Below are 27,700 nucleotides of genomic sequence, written 5' to 3' on the forward strand. Positions count from 1 at the left end.
TCCAACTGCTATAATATTGGAGTCTAAGTTCCGACGAATGCAAGCGATCTTATCTTGGAAGTGTCCAGCGAACTCTTCACAGCGGGCTACAGATGAATCTATAGTATCCCGAGGGCCAAGATGTAAAAGCCCTCGTACAGTTTTAAAAAGCTCCGCTGGGCGGGAGAGTGATGCCTTAATACTGACAGCAAAATAACTTTTTTGCTGCCCTCACCGCTGCTACATATCGCTTAGAGCAGGCACTTACCAAGGCATAATTGCATTCATCGGGAGTCCGCCTCCATCTGCACTCAAGCCTCCTCCTCTCTTGCTTCATCGCTCTCAGCTCCGAGGTATACCATGGAGCTGTATGAGCTCTACATAGGAGGGGGCGCATGGGAGCGATCGTGTCAACCGCCCGGGTCATCTCCGTATTCCACAGTTCAACCAGGGCTTCAACAGGAGCGCCAGTCTTCTCAGTCGGAAAATCCCCCAGAGCCTTTTGGAAACCCTCAGGATCCATTAATCTCCGAGGGCGGACCAATTTAATAGGTCCCCCACCCTTGCAGAGGGAAAGGGTCGCCGTAAGCCTAAACCTCAGCAAGCGGTGATCTGTCCATGACAATGGGGTAGATGAAAAAACCCCAACCTCCAGATCACCATCTCCCTGTCCAGTGGCGAAGATCAAATCAAGGGTATGTCCCGACACATGCGTTGGGCCAGTAACAAACTGAGACAGCCCCATGGTTGTCATGGACACCATAAAGTCCTGAGCTGCCCCAGATAAAGCAGTCTCGGCATGGACGTTGAAGTCCCCCAGTACCAACAGTCTAGGGGACTGCAACAATACCTCCGAGACTACCTCTGTCAGCTCAGTTAGGGAATTTGTTGAGCAGCAGGGCGGGCGGTACACCAACAAAATTCCCAGCCTGTCTCTCTGGCCCAGCACAAGGTGGAGACACTCCAAACCAGTCGTCACGTGTACAGGGTGCTCGGTGAGTGAGAAAGAACTCCTATAGACCACGGCAACCCCACCTCCCCGACATTCGGCTCTACCATGATGCTGAACCGCATACCCAGGTGGGCAAAGCTGGGTAAGAGCAACTCCTCCCATATCACCCAGTGTTGGACTATGACCTGGGAGGCCAGGGTTTGAATCCTCACACAGCCATGAAGCTCACTGGGTGACCTTGGGCCCGTCACTGCCTCTCAGCCTCAGAGGAAGGCAATGGTAAACAACCTCTGAATACCACTTACCATGAAAACCCTATTCATAGGGTCGCCATAAGTCGAGACCGACTTGAAGGCAGTCCATTTCATTTTTTTTTATGGTAGTACAGACAATATATTATATAGATGAATCAATTAAAAGGGAGATAATGTAGTCAGTTCAGTGTTCTTTAAAATTATTTTACAGCCCTAAGCCCTCCACATTACTTCCATGTGCTGTAGAACATCTAGCACATTATTAGCAAGAAGCATGATTTCACCCAAGCAGCAGTAGCTGTAAACTGGACGGTTACACTTTAGGCTTCTGGCATGCAGGTCAAGCTGATAAATATCCAAGTTACTATCCAAGGTTAATGAAAAACCTCCTTTAAGAGTGGATAATCTAGCTCAACTTACCAATGTTCTTCTCAATCACCAAGATCCAATATTTCTCCGGTGTTCGACAATCAAAAGTAAAATTAAGCCGCTGGCCAGGATCTATTTTCAGTTCAGAAAGTTGCTGCTTTCCTCCAACGCGCAGTACACAGTTTGTTGAAGGTGCAGGTTTAATCCTTACTGTTATATTCTCACCACGAAGAAGGGAGATTTCAAAGGCACCTGGAAAGATTTTTTAAAATGCGCATCATGTTTTTGGTTCCAGAGTGGTAGCTGTATTAGCCTGCTGCAGCAAGACAAGCAGAGACCCCTTCAAGACTAGTTAATTTATTATGGAATAAGCTTTCCTAGATTAATGCTCACTTCATCCAATGTAGCAGACTCTAAGCCATGAAATCTTATTCCATTATACAGTCATTTATTATTTATTTATTTCATTTATATCCCGCCTTTCTTTTTCCCAGGCAGTCTCCCATCCAGGCATTGACCAGACCTGACCCCGCTTCAGCAGGGAGCTGGCCTTATGTGCCTTCAGACCATTGCCTAGGACCATTTGTTAGCCTTAAGTTGGTACACGACTCTCCTGTCATTATGCATTTGATAAAAGGAATGACTGTCAGCTATACATTCACACACATTCCACCCCTTCCAAATTCAAGGAAATATATTTTTCTACTTAATATTTTAGCTATTTGGAGTTAATTATTACCTCACACACACAAGCGACAGAAACTCATTCACTCACAGCTGCAGACACACATGCCTTGGTCACATCACACTGTATTCTGGAGGGTCCCCGAACTCTTTGTAGCATCCTTTCCAGGGCTGGAAAGGTCTATAGCTGAAGTGCCTCCATCCCTTGCATAAGTAGAAGTGTTTTTGCTTGGGTAATCAGCCCTTTGGATCCAAACCAAGTGTTGGTGCAATAGCTGGAAAAAATACTTGAGCCCCACAATAGATTTCCCCCTCCACATTTCCAAAACAAAGAAATGATACACACTACATGTATGAATGTTTGTTATTGGGCATAGTCTTGCAACAGTAGTTTAACACACATAAGATTCTGGCCTTCAAATATTAAATGTACCCCTTTTGTCTAAGGAGGTGAGAAACTGCTTTTGTTTTTCTTAAATGGAGAGTTATCACACTTCCTTCAACGCTGAAACAGAAGTCTACATTGGAGTTTGTGCATATTTATTTTTTTCTTTGTTTTTTTAATTTTTAATTTTCAAATAGTACAGAAAAGAAACTATAACATATTTCCCCTCCCCCCCTCCCTGACAACCCCGTTTCATTCAATGAAAGAGAGCTGTTATACTGTTTAAGAAATATAAGAGTTCATCAAGCCAACCAAAGTCTAGTAAAGGGTGGCAAAGATTTTCCTCCTTAATTGTTAATCCAATAAAGGGCATCCATTGGTCTGTGAAAGTGTCTTTCTTCTCAGTGCCTGCTGCAAGTTTCAAGTTTTGTGTCAGTTTCTCCAGCAAAGCAAATTCCTATAATTTTCTATACCTTCGGTCCAGTGACAGTCTATCCAGGTTTTTCCAGCACCAAGCAATCAAACAAGGGGCAGCTATCAGCATAAATCCTATTAACTTTTTATACTGTAAATCTGGTTTGGGTTAATAAAAAGATTTAATCAAGTTCTGGTGTGAGTTGTATTGTTTTGTCTAGTTATTTTGCTTATTTCCCTTTGTACCACCCTCCAAAATTTCTGAACATTCTTACCACACATGGCTGTAACAGTCAACAGCACTGCAACCTCTCCAACACAATCTAGATGATGATCCTGAAATTTGTGCTATTTTAATTGGGGTCATGTACCATCTATGTATAATTTCCCTTACTGAAATGGGCACTGTTGAATATGGAAACTTGTCCCACATGGTATCCCAGTGTTTTTCATCTATTTGTATTTTCAAATCGTCCTCCCAGTATTTTTTTAGGGCTAAGTTGCCTCCCATATCTTTACTTAACAAAAAGGAGTAAATTTTGGAGACTAAGCCTCTATTATTGCTTTCTATGTTCATTATCAATCCTTCTCCTGTTGTTAATTCCCAAGTTCCTTGTGTTTTTATATAGGGCTTGCATATAAATGAGCTCAGTTGATACCAAAGTAACCAGAGGACTCCTTTTTCCTGTAGTTTATTTCTCCAGGTGTCTCCGGGAACAGGGTTAGGGCCATAGTAAAAATCTTTCAGTCTGAACATATCCAGCTTTATGAACACAGAATCATCTACTGGCCTATTTCTCTGTAGAAGTCAGGATGTTTGCTTATTGGAGTCAAGGGAGATAATCCAGGTAAAAAGATTTCTTTTCTATGTTTCCAGACTTCAAAAGCCGATGACATTGTATATCTATGATTTTTACTAGCTTTTTTGGTTTCTTTTTTAATGTATGGGATACCATTGCTGTTTTTTTGATCAAGCAGATGTGCCTCAATTTGTGCCCAGTGTTTTTCAGTTCTAACATTCATAAACGAAATGATATGCCTAATTTGGAAGGCTTCATAATATAAATGTAAGTTGGGTACTCCTCATCCTCCCTCTTTAACCCCCTATATCTAATATTTTTTGCCAATCTGAGTCATTTTGAATTGTATATAAATGTTTCCAATTTGTTTTGCCACATTTTTATGTGTCGCCAAGTTACTGTAATTGGCAACACATAAAAGAGATAGGTAAATCTAGGGAGTACCATCATTTTTATTAGTGCAATTCTACTAGAAAGGCCCATATTCAATTTTTAAGGTCTACTACTGTTTTTTCCATATTGGTAATGTAGTTAAAATGGAATAATTTCTTCTGGTTTTTAGAAATTTGGGCTCCCAGGTATCTGAATTTGGAACTAACTATTTGAATTCCCAGAGAGTGCAAGATATTTAATTGTATATTAGGGGGGATATTAAGGCATTAAATATAGATTTCATGAAATTAACAGCAAGGCCTAAGACTGCTCCAAATTGTCTAAGTTCCTTTTTCAGCTGTGCTAATGCTTTTTCTGGATCTGATAGCATTAATAGTACGCCATCAGCATATAGGTTAAGCAAATGTTCTGTTTGGTGCGCCTTCCCTCCTTGTATGGCTGCATTAGTTCTCAACCTGTTTGCTAAACATTCAATAACTAAAGTAAATAAGAGGGGTGATAATGGGCAACCCTGCTTAGTTCCAGTTTTTAATGTCAAATTCCTTGTTGTTGTACCATTAATTTTTTTTTTTGCTGCGGATTGGACATTTACTAATATAAATTTAGGGCCAAAATTGTATTTTTCTAATACTTGTATTAAAAATTGCCAATTAACTTTGTCAAAAGCTTTATAAATATCCAATGAAATAATAGCTAGAGGGGAATTTAATTATACTAAACAGACTCCTCATTAGGTCTGCTATAAACCTACCTGGAATGAATCCGAATTGATCCGGGGACTAATTTTGTAATTACTAATTTTAATCTATTAACCAAAATTATTGTAAAAATTTTATAGTCTTGTTTAACAGTGAGATTGGCCGATATGAATCTGGAGATGTAGGATTTTTGCCTGGTTTTAATAATAAAACAATATGCAAAGTCTTCCAAGTAGGAGGCAATCGAGCCCCTGCTAGAATTAAAGAGTTAGAGTTAAATAATGGCAATAAATGGGGTACTAATAGTTCTTTATATGTCTTATAAAAATGTCCTGTGAACCCACCAGGTACTGGAGCTTTGTTAGGTTTTAGTGATTTAATTGCTTCTAAAATTTCTTCAGCCACGATATAGTTTCCCAATACTTCTTGTTCTGCCCTAGATTGCTTGGAGATATTTGAGTTATCCTGATAATTCTGAATGAGTGTGGGGTCTTTTTGCTCATGTTTATATAATTGTTCATAAAAATTAGCAAGAACCTCTCTTGTCTCTAAACTGTCATTGGGGAGAAGTAACATTCCCTGTGTGTAAAGTCTGGATTAAATTCTGCTTTCTCCTTTTTTTACTCTATTTGCTAATAATTTAGAGCCCTTTCCATCAAATTCATATCTTTGTTTTGAATATAACATATTAACCATGGTATCATCTATATCTGCCAAGGTTTTTTGTTCCATTTTTCTTCTTATTTTGGTAGATCCTGTCCTTTTATATTCCTGTATTAGATTTGTCAATTCTTTTTCTATTTCTTCTAAGTGCTGTTTTTAAACTTTTTTTGTGAGACCATTTGCTAATGCATATTCTTCTTACCACTGATTTCATTGCTTCCTATCTAATTTCCTCTGATATTTTCTCATTTGCGTCACCAGTAAAATAGTAAGACCCTCTCTTATTTTCTCCCAACTGTGTTTAGAAGCAATTAAATTTGGATTAAGCCTCCAATTATAACTCCTTTTGGCAGAAATTTGTTGTTTCAATATTACAGGAGCATGATCTGTAACTTTTATTTCACCAATTTGTGTATCTCTAACTTGAGGCCATAAAGATTCAGATAAAAATATGGTATCTAACCGTGAAAATGAACCATGTACTCTAGAAAAGAATGAATGACTAAAATCTTCTGGCTATAATTCTGACCACACCTCTCTCAATCCCCTTTTATGCATATTGCTTAAAGGTTATTTTGCTTGTGAGCTTTTTTTTGTAGTAATCCCCTGCCCAGGTAATCCTTGTAGGTTGATATTAGTATCTCCTCCTATAATTATATTAGTTTTTGTAAATTTGTGTAATTTAATCAGTAACATAAAAAAAATAGTTGGCCACTATTGGGGGTATAAAAAGTAACCAATGTAATTAATCCTAGTTCAGCCAGCTTTCCTTCTACAAAAAGGAATCTTCTTTATCTGTAAAGCTTCTTGTAGGTTCAAAATCTAAATAATCCCTAATCAATAGTGCTATTGCTCTTGCCTTATTTGATCCTTTTGCTAAGAATTTATGCTTCCATATCTTGTTCTTTAAAAGACCATCAGTTAATTTTGCACCATGGGTTTTCTGCAACATTAAGATCTTGGGTTGCAGGTTTTTTACCAGGTTGTACATCCTATTTCTTTTTATTGTGGAATCCATCCCCTTTACATTTAATGTAATGATCTTCAGTTCAGCTTTTATATTCATTTGGGCACATTATCAGACAGTTTATAGACTCCCTTTTTAGTTAAATTGGGTGGTCGTCTTTTCCCCTTCCCTTCCCCCTTCTTTCCCCCTTGTCCCAGAACTTCCCTCCCTGCCTTTCTCCCAGTTAACCCCGCCAATACACCCCACCTTTTGAGGCTTGGCTACACCACAGATGTGAGTGGTGGTGGTGGGGAGCATTAAAGCTAAAAATAAACCAATTAACATCAATGTTACTCTTCCTCCAAAACATTGCCTTTTCTATCTTTTCCCATATGTGCTGCATTGCCTAAACAAAATTAGTTACTCTGAATTAATATGTACAGTATATAATTTTTATCTCCTGCGATTTGGCAGATTGTGCAGACAGCGTTGCAGGGAATAGTTGCCATCATAGTTGTTCCTTTCTGCTTTAGCCTGTCGTGTTTTTTGAGGTCTTTTCCTTCTCACTGTCTACCATTCATCTTCATCACTCTCGGATTCCAGGATGTATTCCTCGTTGGTTTCACCGCCATCCACCTCAGTGCCTTTCTTCTCTGGGGGATCCAAATGTAGGATTTTCAACATATTTCTTACTTCTTCTTTTTTTATCATTAATTTTTATTCAAATTTTCAAAGACAAAAAAACAAAACAAAACAAAAACAATTAAACAATAAAATAAAATGTCGACTTCCGATTTGTCGCAGATCAGTTATAGGTCTAGAATATATAACAATCCTATCTCTAAAATTATATTATAAAATCACTTTCTTCCAGTAGTTATCTTAATTAATCATCAAATCTCATAAACATTATTTTATTCTTTCCACAAAAAGTCAAAGAGAGGTTTCAATTCCTTGAAAGATATATCTTTCAATTTTTCTCCAAATAAACATGTCGCTTAATCCATCTCATTCAAATCTGTTAGGCCCAATAATTTCAATAGCCATTCTTCCATTATCTATATTAACTCCATCTTCCATCTTCAATAATCCTGTTAAGTCCAATAATTTCAGTAGCCATTCTTCCGTTATCAATATCCCATAATAATCTTGTTGTCATAGCCATAGTCCAAGTAAACATATCAATTAATCCATCTCGTCAAATCTGTTAAGTCCAATAATTTCCATAACCATTCTTCCATTATCAATATTAATTCCATCTTCCATCTTCAATAGTCCTGTTAAATCCAGTGGTTTCAGTATCCATTCATCCATTATCAGTATCCCATGATGATCTTGCTGTCATAGCCATAGTCATATAACAAGAGTCTGATGGGAATTTCCCCCATCACAAATACGTCTTTGCCATCAATTCGGAATATGTTGTTGAAATATTGTTGTAAAGTCACATCTCTGTTCTGGGTGCATCTCTGCTCTGTCACATATTTGTAGTTAATTCCATAAATTTTTTCCATGTCAAGCCCCATCACATCATTCCAGTCAAGAATTCTGAATATGTTACTGAAGTATTGCTGCAAAGTCATATCTCTGTTCTTCTTTTTTACAAAATGCACTGGCTCATCTCTTAAGAGTTTCTCCACTGTCACATATCTGTAGCCAACTCCATAGATTTTTTCTATGTCAAACTCCATCACATCATTCCAGTCCAGAAAATTATCCAAGACATTGATAACTTTACCACCAAAATCTTCATTAATTTCTTCAGAGACAACGTTGAATTCCAAACAGCCAACTTTATTTCTAACATCCATAAAATCCAAATCTTTTTCAAATTTCACATTTGTTCCAATCTCCAGGGCTTGTAGCTTCCCTATCCCATCAAACTCCTCTCTCACAGAATCCACTATTTCTTTAAGCTCCTGCGTCATTTTGTTAAGTTCAATTTTCATCTCCTGTCTACCCTGTCTCAGGGTTTGTTTCGTTATCTCAATCTCACCCATTATTTTCTGAAACATAATTTCTTCCATGGTCTCATTCACTTTCCTGGTTGTCATTCTTAAAACCACAGAGACAAAAATTATTTCAGCCACAATTGGGTTAATATTTCAGGCTTGCTTGTATCAGTGTAGACAATACAGCCTGCCTTATCTCTATGTGTTCAGGAATACAAAACAAACTTAGTTCCCAACATCAAAACAATTAGTGGCGTCATGAACAAGCAGATTCGTCAAAATGAAATAGACCAAAAAGAATTTTTTTCCCCCTCCTCGAAATAGAAATCCCTCTTCCGTTGATATCTTTAGAATGCACCTCCAGGACAGCTTTTTGCGATAAAAACAAAGATAAGCTTTTTCGATTTCTTTCCTCCTTAATTTCATTAGTGAAAGAGAAAAGCCAAAACTCACCTAAAAGTTCTTCACAGCTGATTCATTGACAAATCTCTTTTTGCTGCACCAATTTAAGCCAAGTAAAAAAAGAAGATAGAAAGAAGGATGCTTATCTGCCTGTTAGAGTCCGTTTTCTTTAAAGAAAAGATAAACGTGTCGCTGTAATCAGCTAGAGCTTGATGAAAGTCCGTCCGGCATTGCAGTTTGAACTTTCTCTCATAAATAAATGAAATCCAGTCCTCCCCACAAAAACAGGCTTTGGGGTTGATCTTTACGTTTCTCCCTGCCCGGGAGAAAATCTTTATCAGTCAAAAAGAGCGTTGTGACTGATTTTAGAGCTGAAAAAGCTTCTTCTGAGACGAGAGCTCGACTCAGAGGCAGCACAGGCAAAGCAACCCTTCCCGGAAGTCCATATTTCTTACTTCTTTTATTGTTGTTGCAGAATGTGTTGCTCCCTTGTATGGGACAATGAGGCAAAATGGAAATCCCCAAAAGTATTTAAAGCCTGCTTCCTGTAGCTTTAAGGTGTACGGTCTCAGATGCCTCCACTGTTGCAGAGTTTCAGTGGAAAGGTCTTGAAGGAATAAGACTGAGGTATCTTTATATTTAACAGCTTCCAAGCTCCTTAGCTGTTTTAAAAGGCTCTTTTTTTGTGTGAATTTAGCAAAGCAAACAATAATGTCCCTGGAGCCCTCTTTATGACGTGGTCCCAATGCTCTGAGAGTCCTTTCGAGATCATCTTCTGTGAGTGGGAATTCAGGTAGCAGTGACTTCAGCCAATTAACAAGGAATGATTTAATATTGTCTTTTTCTATATCTTCATCCAGCCCATGAAATCTCAGATTCCCTCTTCTATTTCAGTTTTCCAGGTCTTCCAGCTTAATTTTGGTCTCTATATAAGCCTTTCTGAGCATTTTTAACATATTTTCCCTGTTCCACCATCTCTTCTCCCAGCTTTGCTATACTGGATTCCAATTTTTCTATTCTTGCTGTTAAATCTCCCAGCCTTTTATCCAGAATAGTAGCCCAACTTTCCATAAGATCATTTTTGATTACCTGGAGTTGCGTTTGTATTTCTGCTCTAGCCACGACTGCAACTGCGACACGTCTTGTATTCCTGCCATGTTTTCAGGCTGCATATCATTCCTGGGCATGAGGGAAGGCGGCGCCATATTTACCAGTGATCCTGTAGCTTCCTCAGTTATGGGCCTTGAGCTAATGCTTCTCCCCGCAGGTCTAAAGTAGAGTGTTAAATCCATATTTTTGCTTCTAGATGCTCCACCAATCATCCCCTATTGGGGGTGCATAAAATACTGGTCGGGTTTTAGTGTCTTTCGCTCAGACAACAGGCATAAATGAATACAAGGCAAAGGAGCTCCCAGACTACGCCGTCATCTTGCAGACACGCTAGCTCCGCCCCCGTGCAAATTTATTTTCAATGTCATAAATTAATTACAAATCAAGTCCACATTCTTTAATCTGACAACGTAAGCTGTATGCTTCAACTTCATTATTTGTTCCAAATATTATACTTTATGACTAATCTGAATAGATCTGGCCTTTTCACTACAACCAGGATAAGCTGTATTCTGCATTAGAAGAGAAAAAGAAAATTCTGTGCCAACACCACGTAAATTCTTTGACCTGTATAGATTATGCAGATTAAGGAAGAATTCATTTGCATATCATATTCTGCTTTTCCTAGTTATGAAAATGGCCAAGGAGCTCTACTAGGCAACAAAGCACTACCCACTTGCCACTGAAGTCTTTCTCATCCTCTCCACAAAGCATTGCTCACAAGATGAAATCCAACATTCTCAGAAAGCTGTATTTGGGGACTTGCGTTCTTATAGCATAACCACACAGAGTGATAAATCACAGCTTTAGCACTCATGCCTCAGCAAGCCCAAGGGAAACGTCAGGCATGCATGCACCCTCCCTCCTGCTCCCATGTAGCTTATCCACGTAGCATTAAAGTATGGTTAATGTTAGATGCAAACCAGCCCACAGGTTTGAATAGGAATAGGGGAGAAATTTAGTTCATTTTGCATTTAAATGAGAACCTACCTATATGTAAACCGAAATGCAGCTATCCTTCAAAATTCATAACCCCTCCAAATTTTCCAATTCAGTCTTCTCCCCAAGTAAAGTATACAAAAAGGAACAAACTTGGGTAACGTGTGCATAAACACCCATATATTAGTGAAAATAACATACAAAATGCATTATATCAGGGAAAATTCCTTGAAAGTTGTGTTAATTAGGCAAAATTGCAAACAAAGATGTGTATATTAGGAGAAATTTGTACTAAAATGCTGGTGAATTTTCATGAGGACTTTTTAAAAATCACAAACTCATGTCGAAATGTGGAGAACTGAAGACTGGAAAAATGAGAAATTAACATAAACCAAAACTGACAGATCCACACATCCCAAATTAGGACAGTCATTTGCTACAATTCCACAGAAGTGCAGAAAACCCATGCAAAGTGGTGCTAGATGTGAAACTCAGGTTCCCAAGAATGTAAGCTTCCATTTTAAAAAATGAGCAAGTTTTTAGTCCGTATGATTGCTAAGATAGACTTGATAGCAAAGTTGCCTTTGTTTTTACTGTATGGTTTTTTATTTGTTGAAAAATGCTTTGATGTTTTTTAAAAACAAAATAATGGTATAAAAATATATTTATAAATAAAATAAACAACCATCTGTTGAAATTGCAGAGTTCAGAGGGATGGCAGAATAAGATGTTCAGTGGTTGAGAGCAAGACTTCAGTGAGTGCCCTGCATTGTCCCTTGTCTTCTCCATAACTAACAAAATCAGAATAGCGTAAAGGTAGCAGAATAAGTAACGCAAAGTAAGAAATATTTTACTTTCATCATTTATACAAGTTGCAGAACTCAGCTTTTGTTGGCACAAATTTTAAAGCACAAGAGCACACATGGGCCTGGTTATGGACATTCACAACAAAATTAACTTGTGAGACTGATGGGTCATATGTGACATTTCTTGACACATTCATGCCAATCAGATGGATCTTTTTAAAAACAGAGCTGGCATTCTTGAATAGGAAGAAGAGTCATTTTAACAGGATCACCCTATGCACTGATGCATGTGAAAAATATGCACTGAGAAGTCTACTATGCACTTTATGAATTAAATTGATGTTCTGTCTCAGCCAGCTGTGTTCTGTCTTCAGTGATGAACGTCATTGATGATCCCTATAGAAGTAATTGCACAATGGGCAACTTTAACTGCCAGCATGCTGCGTTAGGGAAGTGCTAATTAGATGTTCCTTTTTAGGGAAAGTGAGTTTGGAAATCATTAACTATAAGCCATGGTGGCACATCTAGCAACATGGTCCAATGTTTAATTTTTGGTTAAAGTACAGTAAAGAGGCACTTCAACAACATCTGAAGCATAGGTGTGCATTTTAGTCCTTGGAAAAGTTACAGTTGCTTTGTACATTATCCATCTAATCTAGCCAAGGGAAACCAACAAGTTGCTTTGAAGCTGCAGCATATAGGGACATCAATGATGCACAGCATTCAGATCATGAGAAGTAATGAAGTATTGCTCTATTCTGTTTTGGTCAGACTTCAGCTGAGTACTGTGTCCAATTCTGAGCATCACAGTTTAAAAAGAATATCCATAAAGTGCAATATGCCTAGAAAAAGGCAACTATGGTGGTGGGTCTGGAGTCAAGTCCTATGAGGAAAGGTTTAAGGAGATAGGTATGTTTAGCCTAAAGAAGATGATGATGAAGAGGCAATATGGTAGCCATCTTCACAGAGATGATGGACCAAGTTTATTTTCTGTTGCTCTGGAGGGTAGGACCCAAACCAAAGGGTTCAAATTTAGAAAAAGGATTTGGATTAAACATTAGGAAGAACTTCCTGATAGTATGAACTGTCTGACAGTGAAACAGACTGCCTCAGAAGATGTTGGACTCTCCTTTGTTAGAGGTTTTTAAGCAGAGATGTCAGGGATACCCTAGTGTGGGTTTCCTGCATCAGTGGAAGGTTGGACTACATGACCTTTGAGGACCAGTCCAACTCAATGATTCTATCTTCTAGAATGCCTTATATCAACCGCCCAGTTCCCCTAACGCATGTAGCCACTTTGTCTATAGCTAGTTTATTTTAAGAGTCGTTTCGGAACTGCACATGTACTGGCACCCTAGATTATGATAGCAGTCTATGTTTGAAGCAAGAGCCATGCTGAACTGATTCCTGGAGTCAAGGGTAGGGACTACGTATCAAAATAAATTTGGCCAATCGTCCTGTCAGGAAATAATTATTTTTTGCATAAGCAGAGAAATAAAAAGTGACATTATCCCATAAGCAAAACTTCTTTAAAAGCCAAAAGATCTACAAAAGTAAGATGATCACAGTTGAAAGTGTAAGCAAAAATCTTCGCCCACTAAGCCTTTAGGACCACAGTATAAGTAATGCTCTCAGCTTACTCAATCTTTAGACAGACCAGATGACTGAGGAAGCATATGCAACATTCCATTTATCAGTGCGGTTTGCAAGCACAGCAATAGCTATGATTCATGCTCAAGGGTTGTATTGTTTCTTAAAGCCTATGCTTCTCTCTGCATGTATCCTTGTTAGGAAGAAATGCACTACATGCTCATTAAGAGGGGAATTCTTTGGGTTGTAAAACCACTGTTTTAGCATGATGACACACCAGATGATGAAGTGAAGGAGTACAAGCTCAACTGTCCCAACTCCCTGTACTTCCTTGCTCAGTTAAGGTAAACACGATGCAGGCTGCATACATGCCATACATTTAAAGCACATGACCTCTCCCAAAGAATCCTGGGAACTGTAGTCTGCCCCTCACAGAGCTATAATTCACACCTCCCTTAACAAACTACAGTTCTCAGGATTATTTGGTGAAAGTTATGTGCTTTCAATGAATGGTGTTTACACAGCCATAGGCATAGAAAAGAACATGCTGACCCAAGCAGTTGCCCACATTTCCATAAGGATGCCCAAGAATCATTCTGGTTCTAGGCAGATGCTCATTATATTCTTCATCTCCATACCAGATTTTCAACTCCTTTTAACCTGCTGCAACTGGAGGTCATTACTGGAGTTCAGGCCTACATTAGCAATAAATGGTGTTGACAGATGCTTCCATTTTTTATTTAAAACCACTCTGCCCAGCTCCAGACTTTGCCTAAATAGGCCTAGCATAGCCAGCCTCCTTTCTTCAGTGCTATAAAAACAACACAAAACGCATCATATTCAGTGCTTTTCTTACTGTGAATTACTTCCAGGCTGTTAATATCCCATGCAGGAAAATTTAAAGATCATCTCCAAACTGGAGCTATTCATAGGGAATATTAAGTACCATGAGAATTATCTTATTTATATTCCTTGTAGTATATGGGCCAAATTTAGACATTACACAGGAGATGCACTTAGCAGACTCCTGGCAGGGTAGTGGTTGTTTTTAAGAAGGTGCTGGAGGCTGTGAATTTGATTAGAGGAATGGCAGAAGAAGAGTCTGCTTAACTCCTTCTGCCCTGGCCACATTTCTGCTCTTAACCCTCCCCCCACCTCAAATCTGCTTTTCTAGATTTCCTCCTCACAAGCAGGAAAAAAAAACCCTGGAAATAGGAGCAATTCTGGAGTGGAAAGACAGTTGGCAAATCAACAATGGCTGCCCATGTGCCAGTGGAAGGCCAAAAACAGGACATGAAAAAGTGTTGCTGTTCATCTTCAACATCTTCTGGTACTCAAGAGGCATACTTATAGCCTTGGAACATGGAGGCTCAGTTTAGCTTAACTATCACCTATTGATAAGATTTATTTTTAAAAATTTGCCTAATTCTTTTAAAATGCCACCTAAGCCGGCCATAATCACTGCATCTTCAGGTAATAAATTCTGTAAGTTCATTATGCGCTGTTGCAAGGAAGTGCTACTGCCAACAACTTAGGAGAATCCAAAAGAACAATTTCTCTCTATTCACACCATGTCTTATTTTAGTTTTAAACCACTATATCATGACATTTCTCTAACTTCATTTCATATTTGCTTTTCCTTCTGAAAAGAAGCCCAAAGCACCTGACAGTAAGTAACACACAAATCAATGTACAAGCAGTACAAATAAAATTAAGATAAACAGCTAACAATAAAGCAGTTCAATATCATCCAAATTCATAGTGACAGCTCAACTAATAAAACAGTTTAGTAGCATAACGGCAATATTCAGCTAGCAAAGTATCACAATTTCAATCATATACCAGCAACAGAACAGTACATTAAGAACAAAGGCGGCTCTCCCAGGCAGGGCTAGCCCAAGACAATGAGCTACTTAAGGTTCAGTAGCAGATGGGCCCCCCACGACACAAGCAAGTAAAGATAAATAATACCCAAAGCCACCTAAGTCATTTTGACACCCAAGGCAGAAAATACCACAAGCGCCTCTCCCTGCCCACCCACTCCACACCAGTAAAAATGCAATAATAGTAATAATTATTTGTTATTATTTATTATTCTATTCCTTTATATCCCGCCTTTTCCCCAGCTAACAAGAATTAAAACAAATACAGTTAAAAACACAAGTAAAATATACAGACAATTATAATTAAAATGTAACTAGACTATATATAGTATTAAAACATAGTGATTAAAAAACAAAACCAAAAATAAGTAAACCAGCACCCTACTGAAAGCCCTTGCAGTCAGTCCTTAGCCTGTCAGAATATAAAACTTTTCACCTGCTGACAGGAAGACAGCAGGGATGAAGCCAATCTAACCTACTTAGGAAGTGAGTTGCAGAGCCTGGGAGAAGGCCCTCTCCTGTGTTTCCCCCCAGATGTGCCTATGAGGGTGGTGGGACCAAGAGACAGGCCTCCCCCAATGATCTCAATAATAAGCCAAATAAGTATCCATTTGCTGCTTTTTCCATGCCTAATAGTGGGGCTGGCCTAGGGTTGCCATATTGCCCGGTTAGCCGGGTTTTACCCGGATTCTATGCATGCCACCCGGCGCCTGGCTAGTCCTTTAGGTGGCCCGGATTCTCAGCTTTAATTTTTTTTAAAAATTAAGTTTCTAGGTGGTCCGGTTCTCGAGATATACATAAAAACATCAGCCGCCCCCCCGACTGTTAAATCTTTCTTTAAACAGTACTGTATAGCACTTCATAGCTTTAACCCTGCCCGTTCAAGATTGCAGCCAATCAGGGATTGTGTTTCAGTTTCACTGACCTTAGGCAGTGTCTAGAAAACAGAATGGTGGTTTCACCCCCTGTTTATCTGAAAATCTCATAAATTGGGTAAGTATATACATTTCAGTTTTTTTTCCTCTTGTGTGCAGGAGTCAGATCTTGGGCAGTGTTTTGAAAACCTTCCCAATGCTTGCTTTTTGTAAAAGCAATGCTAATCCCATATGCCCAGAGTAAATCCCATTTAATTCAATAGGACTTACTTTTGAGTAGACATGGTTATGAATGTGCTGAAAATCAATGGGACTTTGGAGTGAATGTAAAAAAGAATTGTGTTTGTGCCCTCCAGTTCTATTTTAAAGCAAGTAGGCAGGGCTTACTTAGGTATTACAGTTTTTATTCTGTAGGAAAGTAATACTGATTTTTTTAAAACTAATACTGATTTTTCTGCAATGACCAACTGGTTTGACAATAAACTATTATATGGGCTGTATGTATTTATACATCTGCAGTGTGTGCGTGTATGGAATCTTTCCAACACCCCTGTGAGGTAGGGTTGGAAACCAAGGCAGCTCACAACAAGAAATAAAGCCATTTAAAATCCAATAACCATAAAAACAAGTATAAACAGTTGCAAAACAGCGTAAAGTGGCATGATTCGGAATTTTGGGTTGTGTGAATGAAGTTGCTTATCACTTGAAGTTGCATTTCTGTCCCTGTTTGAGTAAGCCCCACTGAATATGCTGGGACTTGCTTCTGAATAAATAAACATAGGATTGCACTATAAATATCTTTGCAGTTTGTGTAAATAATAAATATATTTGATAGTCATGCTTTTATATAAATATTTCTTCATTTATCATATTTTTGGTTGTGAGATGCTTAGTTTTCTGCCTTACTCATAGGAATCTTGTTGTGGTTGGTATGGTATTACATTTAGGAAAGTGTTACTGCCTTTTGTGTTGTTTTTTTCCTATTTGCATTTCACTTATCTTTAACCTCACTGTTACAGCCATAGAAGCAACAGCAGCATATGCAAGATAATTAACTCCCATTAGTGATAAGAACAAGAATTTATAATTATTATTTCAATTGAAACAAGAGGCTTATCAATACTTTGAAGAGGACCAGATATTTATTTTCTCTCTGAGCCCAGAACTGGGTCTTTCATGATGCCGGGGGGGGGGAGCATGAGAGTAGTCGATAAGACAGACATCCTGGCATTGGTAATCTAATTAGCAAGGTATGTGTGGGGTTGTTGCACACTTCCAGGCCCAGTTTCATTTTGAGTATGGAGGTGGAATCTGTGTAGATGTGGTTGATCAAAGGGAGAAGAAATTTTGAGTTAAGCAAAGCTCTGCTTTTATAAAACCTAAGAAACATACAGATACTTTGAATGTCTGAGTGCCTGCACCAGTGGAATACTGGAGGAACTTGTAAAGCTTGCTGCAACAGTATTTACAACTGAGCATGTGGTGTGAAAGACTCCTTTTCCTAACATTTTGGCTTCTTGTTTTTCTCCACCCACCACATCTTTGAAATATATCGTATATGGTTAACCGTACTGCTGCCCTGTCTTACTTTATGTTTGTTGCTATTTTGTGTTTTTATTATGTTTTTAAATTGATTGTGTATTTTTATTGTTTTTATTATATTTGTAAGCTGTGCTGAGCTCTGTTTTTAACAGCAAAAGGGCAGGATATAAATTCTCTTAATCAATCAATAAATACTCCATAGCGTTGGAAATGACAGTCTAGGCATTTAAGGCTAAAAATGTTGCTTTTAAAAAAAGATTTCTCACATCTTTCCCCAGTTTTTGGTGGTAATTCCTAGGCACAAAAACAAAACACCTAGACAATCCAAGTATTAATATGCAAATATTTGCATAATATGCAAATATGCAAATACTTTGCATAATATGCAAATTAACCTGCCCGGATTTGTGGAACGGGCATATGGCAACCCTAGGCTGGCCCTGCCCCCAGAATACTGGAAAAAAGGGAACAAGAGGTTAGATAGTAAAATCTAAATGCGTCTCCCTGTTCCCAGCTGTTTCTGCTCAAACTGCCTCCGCTAAGTGTCCCTTCACCTTTAACCTTCCCTCAAAGGGAAGGTGCTCCAACTCTTTGATTGTTTTAGCTGTCTCCCTGCTCCCTAGTTCTATGACAGCCAGCAACAAACCAGCTAATTAGCAGGATCAGTGAAAGTAGCACCCTCAAAGCAAAGGCATATATGACTTAAAAGACCTGCCTCCAAGTTAGCCTATCCAGCCCAGTATGTACTGCGACTGGCAGCAGCAATTCCTGGCCTTTCGCTCCCACCCCTGCCAACAATTCTTTTAACAAGAAACGTCAAGAGATTCAATCTGGGACTTCACACATGGAAAACATGTACTCTACTATTGACCTATTTTTGTTGCAAAAAGCCACCTATAACTAGACCTCTCTTTCCACCTGAATGTATTCTTATATGCACGTTAGTTACGCAGGAGTAAGCAAAAACTATGCAGCGGGAAAACACCACCTATAGCTAAGAAGCTGGTGAGATGTATTGAAGCTTCTTGGGTGTGGATCTCAAGAAGTGCTACGGAAAGAGGGTTGGCAGAAGGTGATCTTCCCACCCATTTCTCCCTCCTGCATCCCTAAAAAGCCACTCCAGAGGGTTAAGGAACCCATATACCCTAAATTGTGCAGTGTTTGTGCTTACAGTGTGTCTCCCCTGATATTGAGAGATTCTTCCATATCCCCACCAACAAAGCTCACCCAATTCAAGAGAAAGTTTCCTTGCCTTCAGGAGAGGCTTTTTTTCCTGGGGGGCTACACAAGACTCTATCACTAGTGTCCACCACCACCACAAGTGAATAACCTTTAGTCTAAGACAATCTTAACACATGCACCTCAATTATTATATATTTGATATGACCATAACATTAAGCCCAGCAACAGTGGTGGATTTGAACACTAATAAACATGAGAAGGGGGGGAATTAATAACCTATTCTTGGAAATAGTCTCTCTTCTGACGGATGCAAACGAAATGGTTACCACACCTCAAATCACTTTCACAGTTTATTCCACAACACCAACTGTGGAAAGTATATTGTGAAATACTGTTTATGTGTGTCTGCACATTTGCTAATAAGAGCAGTTCTTCAAGAGCTAGTGTAGCCATTGAAAAAGTCATTTTAATTCAGCATTCAACAAAACAGAGGAATTCTTTTATTTGGGGATATATAACAGATTTTGTTATGCAAAATCTACAAATGCTCTCTAATTGTCACTGTGGTATAAGCTGTGTGTATATGAAGAGGAACCCACAAACCATCATTAAGGGCTACAAATTACAGCTAGTCTTCACTTAAGGAAGCAGTGGGTAACTGGCAACCCCTTGACCACATCTGAACTCCACTGGCCACTGTCCAATCTGCAGAATTTCTGTTGCTCAGTAGTAGTCAGTAGTAGCTAAAAGGCCCCAAGCAACCTGAGGATTAAGGAAATCAAAGAAGTGGGGAAATTATGTAGACATAAACTTAGCAACTAATAACATTCTTATTATTTATTTATTTGATTTATATCCCGCCCTTCCTGATTTATATCCCACCCTTCCTCCCAGTAGGAGCCCAGGATGGCAAACAAAACAACTAAAAACATTCTTAAAACATCATAAAAACAGACTTTAAAATAAGTTACAACAAAACATATTTTTAAAAAAGCTTTACAAACATATTAAAAATAATTCCAACTCAGATGCAGACTGAGATAAGGTCTCTACTTAAAAGGCTTGTTGAAAGAGGAAGGTCTTCAGTAGGCACTGAAAAGGTAATAGAGATGGTGCCTGTCTAATATTTAAGGGGAGGGAATTCCAAAGGGTAGGTGCCGCCACACTAAAGGTCTGTTTCCTATGTTGTGCAGAACAGACCTCCTGATAAGATGGTATCTGCAAGAGGCCCTCACTTGCAGAGTGCAGTGATCGACTGGGTATATAAGGGGTAAGATGGTCTTTCAGGTATCCTCGTCCCAAGCTGTACAGGGCTTTGTACCAGGGCTGTGGAGTCGGAGTCGTGGAGTCAGAAGCAATTTTGGGTGGAGTCGGTAGAAATGTACCGACTCCGACTTCAAAATAAAATTAATATTTTGATATTAATATTAAGTTATTAATATTAATAAATTAATATACATTTGCCATTTATGAAGGAGTCGGAGTCGGACAGTAGAAAAATAGAGGAGTCGGAGTCGAAGGTTTGACGTACCGACTCCATAGCCCTGCTCTGTACACCAAAACCAGAACCTTGAACTTAGCCCAGAACCTTGAACTTTATCCCACATTCCCCATTTCCATTTCTGAAGTATATCTTGAGGACATGTTTTTATTCCTAGTAGCTCAATATAACAAGACCAGCAAGTGGATGGAGAATAAAGATACTTGAATGGAGGAACCATGACAAGGAAACCGTCAAACAGGAAGTTTGCATAAATCCACATTTAAAAGAGACAAGCTATATCTTCGCATCTAATATGCAAGTTTTTCAAAATGCAAATCATACTGGCTGTGTGCGTGCGTATGTGCATTTGTGTGTGATGCTTAATGCACTGGAGCAGGCATGGAGAGAGAATTTTATTATTAATAATATTTTATTTATTCAGCACTTTTCTCACACAAAAATGTCTCAAAGTGACTTACAACTCTATACACAAAGCTTAAACATATTTTAATTACCCTCTCATTCACCTCTGTGGTCCAGTGGAAAAGCTCTCCTGTGAAGCTGATGTTAATCCCCCATTGACAACAAGAAGGACTTCCCCCTAAGGCCCATAGCACCTTCCAAGAGTGGATTTTCCTCAGGACCAAAGCAGGGGAGTGGAGGATCACATTCCCATTCCACATCTGCTCTCATCCCATTTATTATCACTCTCCCATCTCCAGCTGATGCAATTTGCATTGTGAAAAACTGTCAGGTTAGCTGCAAAGATACATTTAACTTCATGTCTAACTCTGCCCAAAAAACAGATATACACATCTCAATGGTTCAGACACTAAAATGATATGTGCTACAGGAGTGGGCTGACTTGTCACATTAGAAGAGTGAGGCAAGATAACAGACATGCAAAACTCCATACCACAGGCACACACAATATTCCAATGCTTTCCACAAGGTACTGTTTAGTCCTGTGCAATATCTAACACGTAACACTAAAAAGCAAGGGTAGAACAAAGAACAAGGAAGTTATCAGCTAGACAAAAAGAAAAAAAACAGGCCAAAGGAACATGTTTACTCTGGTAAATAAAGCTTTTTGCAAACACTAAGCTACAAAGCTAAGCCTGCTTTTCAAAGAGACTAATCATACCTAACTAAGCATGCACTTCTCTTAGATTGTGTACCTTGATCCAGATTATTCAGGTGTCCTTTACACATAACAGGAGTGCAAAAGGAGGCACTTTTCTGTGGCTTCTTCCCATGATGTCCTGTAAAGGAACACAACCATATGTTGTGTTTGAACAGGCCAGGAAACACTGGTCTGCATGGTTGGGCATCTACAGGGCCCCACAGCTAACTGGCACCCCTGAATTCACTGTTGGGCAACAGTGCTGATGAGGAGCAGTAGAAACAGCCACCCAATTGCCTACTTTCCTTGAGCTCATTCCTCCCTTGGAATGAAAAGGTGAAAAGGAGCAGCAGCTGAATACACACACAGAGCGAACTAAATGTAAATGTACTGCCTTCAATTTGATTCCGACTTATGGCGACCCTATGAAAAGGGTTTTCATGAGGCCGAGAGGCAGTGACTGGCCCAAGGTCACCCAGTGAGCTTCATGGCTATGTGGGGATTCAAACCCTGGTCTCCCAGGTCGTAGTCCAACACCTTAACCACTACACCACACAAGTAGAGCTCTTGAAATTGCTGCTGGACGTGCAAGGGACAGATCAAGGTGTGGGGGGGGGGCTTTCTGGCCTGCCCCTTTTCTCCCAGCCTAATCCACACTTCTGTGTCTATGGCTGTGTAAAGACAATTCATTTAAATAATAATAGCTAATTTTGGGTCATAATTAGAGTCATATTATCTTACGTTGCAGCTGTTTGTTTCTTTCTCTGTATAATGTTGATATGTTTTTATACTTTTAATATTTTATAGTGCTGGACTTTGACCATAATAAATGATTGATTGATTGTATATATGTACATGCTTTCTGGCCTGCCCTCTTTCTGCCAGCCTAATCCACACCATGGAATAACAGCAGCTAGGAGGAAGTGGGTAAAGGGGATCCACTGATATTCCATTTCACCACCACTGGTAAGGTGTGCCACGCTTTATACAGATCTCAAGAGGAAACAAAGTTTCACCCTTTTAAAACCAGAGTTATGGTGCATCCTATACACATCAATGGCGGTTTGAATGTTCCATTTAAACATATTCAAAGTTCTACTTGGAAAATATTTACCAGGATACTTGCAAATAGAGTAAGGGCTATAGCTCTGTGTTAATCTGTTTTCGATGCGGAACGTTCCAGGTTCAATCCCCAGATGTTTGAAACCCTGGACAGGTGCCGCCGGTCATTGTAGACAAGACTGAGCTAGGTGGACCAAAGGTCTGACTTGGTATAAGGCAACTTCCTGTGTTTGTTTCTACTGCAGATACTCCTGCACTGTTACATTTTTAAGGAAAAAGGAATGGAGGCACTAAAATTGTCAACATACTAGTGCCCAGAGAGCTGTGCTTTATGTACATGTGCACATGAGCTTTCTGATGGTCATCTGAAACACTTAATTGCATTTTATGGCAGTTTCAATTCTACCAGTACTGTCTCCATTATGCCAGCAATTAAAGTAAACAGGGCAGTTTCTGATATCACCAGATTAGCTCACATCTATGATTCCACAAAACCTGAACTGCTCACAGCCAGTTTTATGATTTTGGAGTTTGCAAAGTATGGAGCAGCTGGCCAGTAAGCCCAGGGAAAGGTCTCTCAGATGGAGAGTCACTGTCCAACACCAGTTTAACAGCAATACTGCAAGGGTTTAAGAAATGTATTTATTCATTTGATTTGTAACTCATCTCAAATACTTGGAGTGGATACTTACTCTTTATCAAAACTAATTAAAATAAAATACATAAAACCTTATCAAGAGCAGACTGTACCTCACATTATTCACATCAAAATCCAGTTAAAAAGGATACTTCTTCAGAAGATGCTCGTTCTCAGACTTTGTGAAGCCTCCTAGACATAACATTCTGCAGCTGAGGAGCAATGATCAAGAATGCATGTATCCTTTCATTCCTAACTTGGCACATAGCTAAGTACACTTAAGAGATAACACTCTTATTCTGTTTTAGGGATTGTGACCAATGTTGGGTCTAAGCTTTGTAACAAGCACATAGAAACACAACAGGAAGCAAGGATACTAGATACTATAGTGATATGCTCCCAAGGACTTGCATTTGTCAGAAGGTAGGCCAAGGTGATCTAGCATTCCTGATACTTTTGGATCATCTTACAGGGCAGCCCCTGTAGCCTAACTCTGAGTTTACAGTGGCATGAATGATAGCTGTTAAGCTCAAATATGAGAGAAAAACTGAAGTGGATACAAAGCACTCCTTGGCTACCACCTTAACCAAGTCCTCCAAATATTGTGAAGAACCCAAAAGCATCTAAAGGCTCAAAACCAGAGTGATCAGAGAGGATTAATATAACACTGACCAATGGGAATCAAGAATGTCTTATGTTCTTTTGTTTGCAAAAGTTTGGCTCTTGAAAAATGATTGAACACTGTTTTCTAAAATGCTGCTACTGTCTCCTAGAAATTCATAATAAATTTCTCTAGACCTGTGTTATAGAGAATGAATGTTGTGGCCACACCTGGAATGTTGCACATAATTCTGGTTGTCCAATTTTCAAAAAAATATTATAGAGCTGGAAAAGGTCTAGAAAAGGGCAACCAAAACGACCAAGACAATGGAGCACCTTCCCTTAAGTAAAAGGCGACAATTTTCCAAGTGTGCTGATGACCCCAAATTGTTCAGGGTGGTAGTGGTGGCTGGTGCCCATTGGGACTGGTGAAATGGAAAGCAGGAGGATGGAGCCAGAGTTAATGACAGGCAGAACCAACTACTTGTAGTTTTGTCCTTGTCCTCCTCCCTGTTGAATTCTACATAGGCAACACAGACTAAAGAGGAAGAGGAAGCTGACAGTCAGTGCTACCCCTTGGACACATGGCAAATAAGTAGGTAGTTGGAGGCTTGCTGAGGGCACACAGACTTCCTTTGTTTACAAAAGCATTTATATGCCATCCTCTCACAAAACATCAGGGTGGTGTACAGCAACATAAAACATTTAAAAGCAATACAAAACAATCATTACAATGACTGGCTGCTCAAGAAACAGCTGTCTAGGGTGGCAGGGCAATGGACCAGCCTCCACCGCAGGGTGGGAAACCCAAAAAGGGATCACAAGAAGCTCCAAAAAGACTTCTCCAAACTAGCTGAATTGGCATTAAAATGACAAATGCAGTCCAGTGTAAGCAGGTGTGAAGTAATGCACAATAGGACAACAAATTCCAATTTCACATATACACTAATGGTGTACACTGAGCTGGTGATGACTGCGGTCATGGTGGACCACTTGATGAAAATAACCCCAGTATATGGGAGTCGTGAAAAAGGTGAATTCCATGTTTGGAATAATTAGGAAAAGGATCAGAAATAAAATTGCTAATATTATAAAGCTGTTATACAAATCCACAGTACGACCAATACCATGTACAGTTTTGGCCACCACACTTTAAAATGGATACTTTGTAGCAGGAAAAAGTGCAAATAAGGGGCAACTACTATTATAAAAGGGCTGGAGCAACTTCCATATGGGTAACATTTGAAGATATTTCATTCAGAAAAAAGGTGAGTAAGGGAGGCCATAGAAGAAATGTATAATATTATGCATGGTGTGGAAAAAGTACTCAGAGAGATTTTTCTCCCTCTCATACATACAATATTTGGGGTTACGCACTGAGATTGGCTGGCAGTAGTCAAGCCATGGCAACCAGGGCTGTGGAGTCAAAGTCGGAAGCAATTTTGGGTGGAGTTGGAGTCGGTAGAAATGTACTGACTCCGGCTTCAAAATACATTTTGATTGACAATTTAAAAAAATAAATAAATTCAAAATGTCAAAGAAGCTTCCCATGAAGTCAGCTGTAGTTGAGCATTTCACCATAACTCAAGATGGAAAACATTTTGTGTGTCAGTGTATGACACAGGACCCAGATGAAGACAAATGCTGTGATGCCAAGATCAGCGCATATTCAGGCAATGATAAAAATGCTCCTATGAGAGCTTCCAATTTAATAAGACATTTACAGCCCTTTCCAGGGCTGTGGATTTGCAAGCAATTTTGGGTGGAGTCGGACAGTAGAAAACTAGAGGAATCGGAGTCGAAGGTTTGGCGTACCAACTCCACAGCCCTGATGGCAACAGCCACTAAGCTTAGATGCCTTTCAAAGGGGGTTAGACAAATTATGGAGGATTTGTTTGTCAGGGGCTATACAGCCTTGATGGCTATATGCAAGCTTCAGCTTTGAAAGCAGAATGCACTGACTACCAGTTGCTGGGGAGCCACATTGGGAGAGGGGCTATTGCCTACACACTCTACTTATGGGCCTTCCAGAGGCATCTGGTCAGTCACTGTGGGAAACAAGATGCTGAATCTTTGGTCTGAACCAGGCAGGCTCTTATGTTCCCTTAGGACAGTGGTTCTCAAACTTTTTTGGTTCGCGGCACACTGTAAAACATATAAAAAATTTCTGGCGCACTTTGTGTACAAAATTAAAAATATATTAATATATTTTAAACTACGAATAAAAATATACTATAGAAAACTATTACTTATCCTATACAAATGGGTTTCTTCTCATTTTTAAAATATACTTTCATGTTTTGAGGGCGCACCAGTGTGCCTGGGCGCACCGTTTGAGAATCACTGCCTTAGGAGAACATCCAGGAATAAGCTCCAAAATCTTCCAACAAGGTAAGTCACATCCTTCTGTGGTTTTTAAAAGAGCAAAATCACAATGCTGTCTGAGTGATATTTAGTCAACATTTAGCTATGCTGTTGCTTAAGTACAAGCCACAAATCACCCTACAACAAGCCAGCCCATCCCTAATCAAGGTTAAAATAATCACACTCATTCACACCTTTTTTATATATAGCAACCTCTATACAACTTCCCCCTTTCTAATTCTACAAATATTTTATAGGGACAGGATGCTCTAAAACTTCAAAGACAGCTTTACTAGGAGTTTTTATTGGAGGCTAGCGTATTAGCTTTGTTTAAGTTTGGTGACATGCAAATATATCAGGCTAAACTTCTGCTTGGCTTGCTCCATTCTTATCAGTGAAATGGCTTTTGAGCTTTATTAAAGCCCCATGCCTCTCAAAGCACCAAGAATCTGGATTTCCTCAGTAAAGTAATAAAACTTACTGAAATGTATAGCAAAATGAACATTGTTGGCAAGTAGCATCAGAGCAGTCAGTGATGCAAAAATAGCATTAAGAAGGCACCAGTTAATAGCTGCCATTTCCTGCCTCTCTCATCTCAGTAAGATGGCTTCAGTGGACCTTCTTGGGTGAGTAACATCAGTAACAAGTTATAAGAAGATTGCTCTTTTTTACAACAAAAATAAGGCATGGAAGGAGTTTAAAAGGGTAACCCACTTGTTTGTTTTTTAAGTATTCTGGGGCGGGGAATTACAGTATTTCAATGATATTTAAGTGTGTTAGTACAAAAGTTGGGTGTACTGCTTTTCTCTTGATATCTGGGATACTGTCACAAACAACAAATGAGACAACAATTATACAATTATTATTATCTACATTTATTAGACACTTTATATAATAGTTCCAAAGTGACTTAAGAAAACATAAAAGCAACTCTAAACCAGAAAAATTTAAAACGAAAAATACAAAATACATAAAATGCTCATCAAGCAACTTATTAATGAGGAAAAGTCCTACCCACCCTACTAAAAGTGGAACACTACCATAGGAGGCAACTTAATTAACTAAAGGCCTGGGTAAACAAGAAGGCTGTAGGGGTGGGAAGCACCACTGAAAAGGTCTGTTTTCATGTGGCCACCCTCCACATCTTCCCAGGGTGAGGCACACAGAGAAGGGCCTCTGATGGAGACTGCAGGCTCTGGACCCAGGGCTGGCACCAAAGGGCCCCTCAATAGGGTGGGGGAGAGTAGCATTCCCCTTCTGCGATCCGCCCTTTCACTGGCTCCCCCTACCTGTCTCTCCTCTTTTTTGTGGCTGTGCACACAGAGCTACCATTAACCAAGACGGCAGCCGAGGTTTCCCTAAGGTGCTGATGCCCCTGCCGCCATCTTGGTTGATGGAAGGGAGGCACGTGATTAGCATGCATGTGTGCCATCAACCAGGATAGCAGCAGAGGCTTCAGCCTCTTAGGGAAACTCACCTACCATCTTTGTTAATGGCAGCCCTGTGCGCACAGTGCGCACAGCCACAAAAAAAGGAGAGACAGGTAGGTGGGGGGGTGCATCCACGCACACAGGGAGCCAGGGCAGACTGGTGCCCAAGGGCCCTGTTATGCC

The 27,700-nt window shown here is 39.4% G+C and overlaps 1 protein-coding gene across 3 annotated transcripts in view; it reads right to left on the minus strand.

The window, feature by feature from the left end:
- CDCP1 (CUB domain containing protein 1) overlaps positions 1–27,700 on the minus strand; it is a 61,353-nt gene that overhangs the window by 26,495 nt on the left and 7,158 nt on the right. For 2 of the 3 annotated variants that reach the window (XM_061586923.1, XM_061586922.1), the window contains exon 2: positions 1,606–1,806. The exons of the other annotated variant lie outside the window; for it this stretch is intronic. In XM_061586923.1, the coding sequence (XP_061442907.1) occupies positions 1,606–1,806 (201 nt within the window). The remainder of the gene's footprint in view (positions 1–1,605; positions 1,807–27,700) is intronic. 3 annotated transcript variants of the gene reach the window in all.

Source organism: Rhineura floridana, chromosome 10 (assembly GCF_030035675.1).
Source record: "Rhineura floridana isolate rRhiFlo1 chromosome 10, rRhiFlo1.hap2, whole genome shotgun sequence".
Lineage (NCBI taxonomy): Eukaryota > Metazoa > Chordata > Lepidosauria > Squamata > Rhineuridae > Rhineura > Rhineura floridana.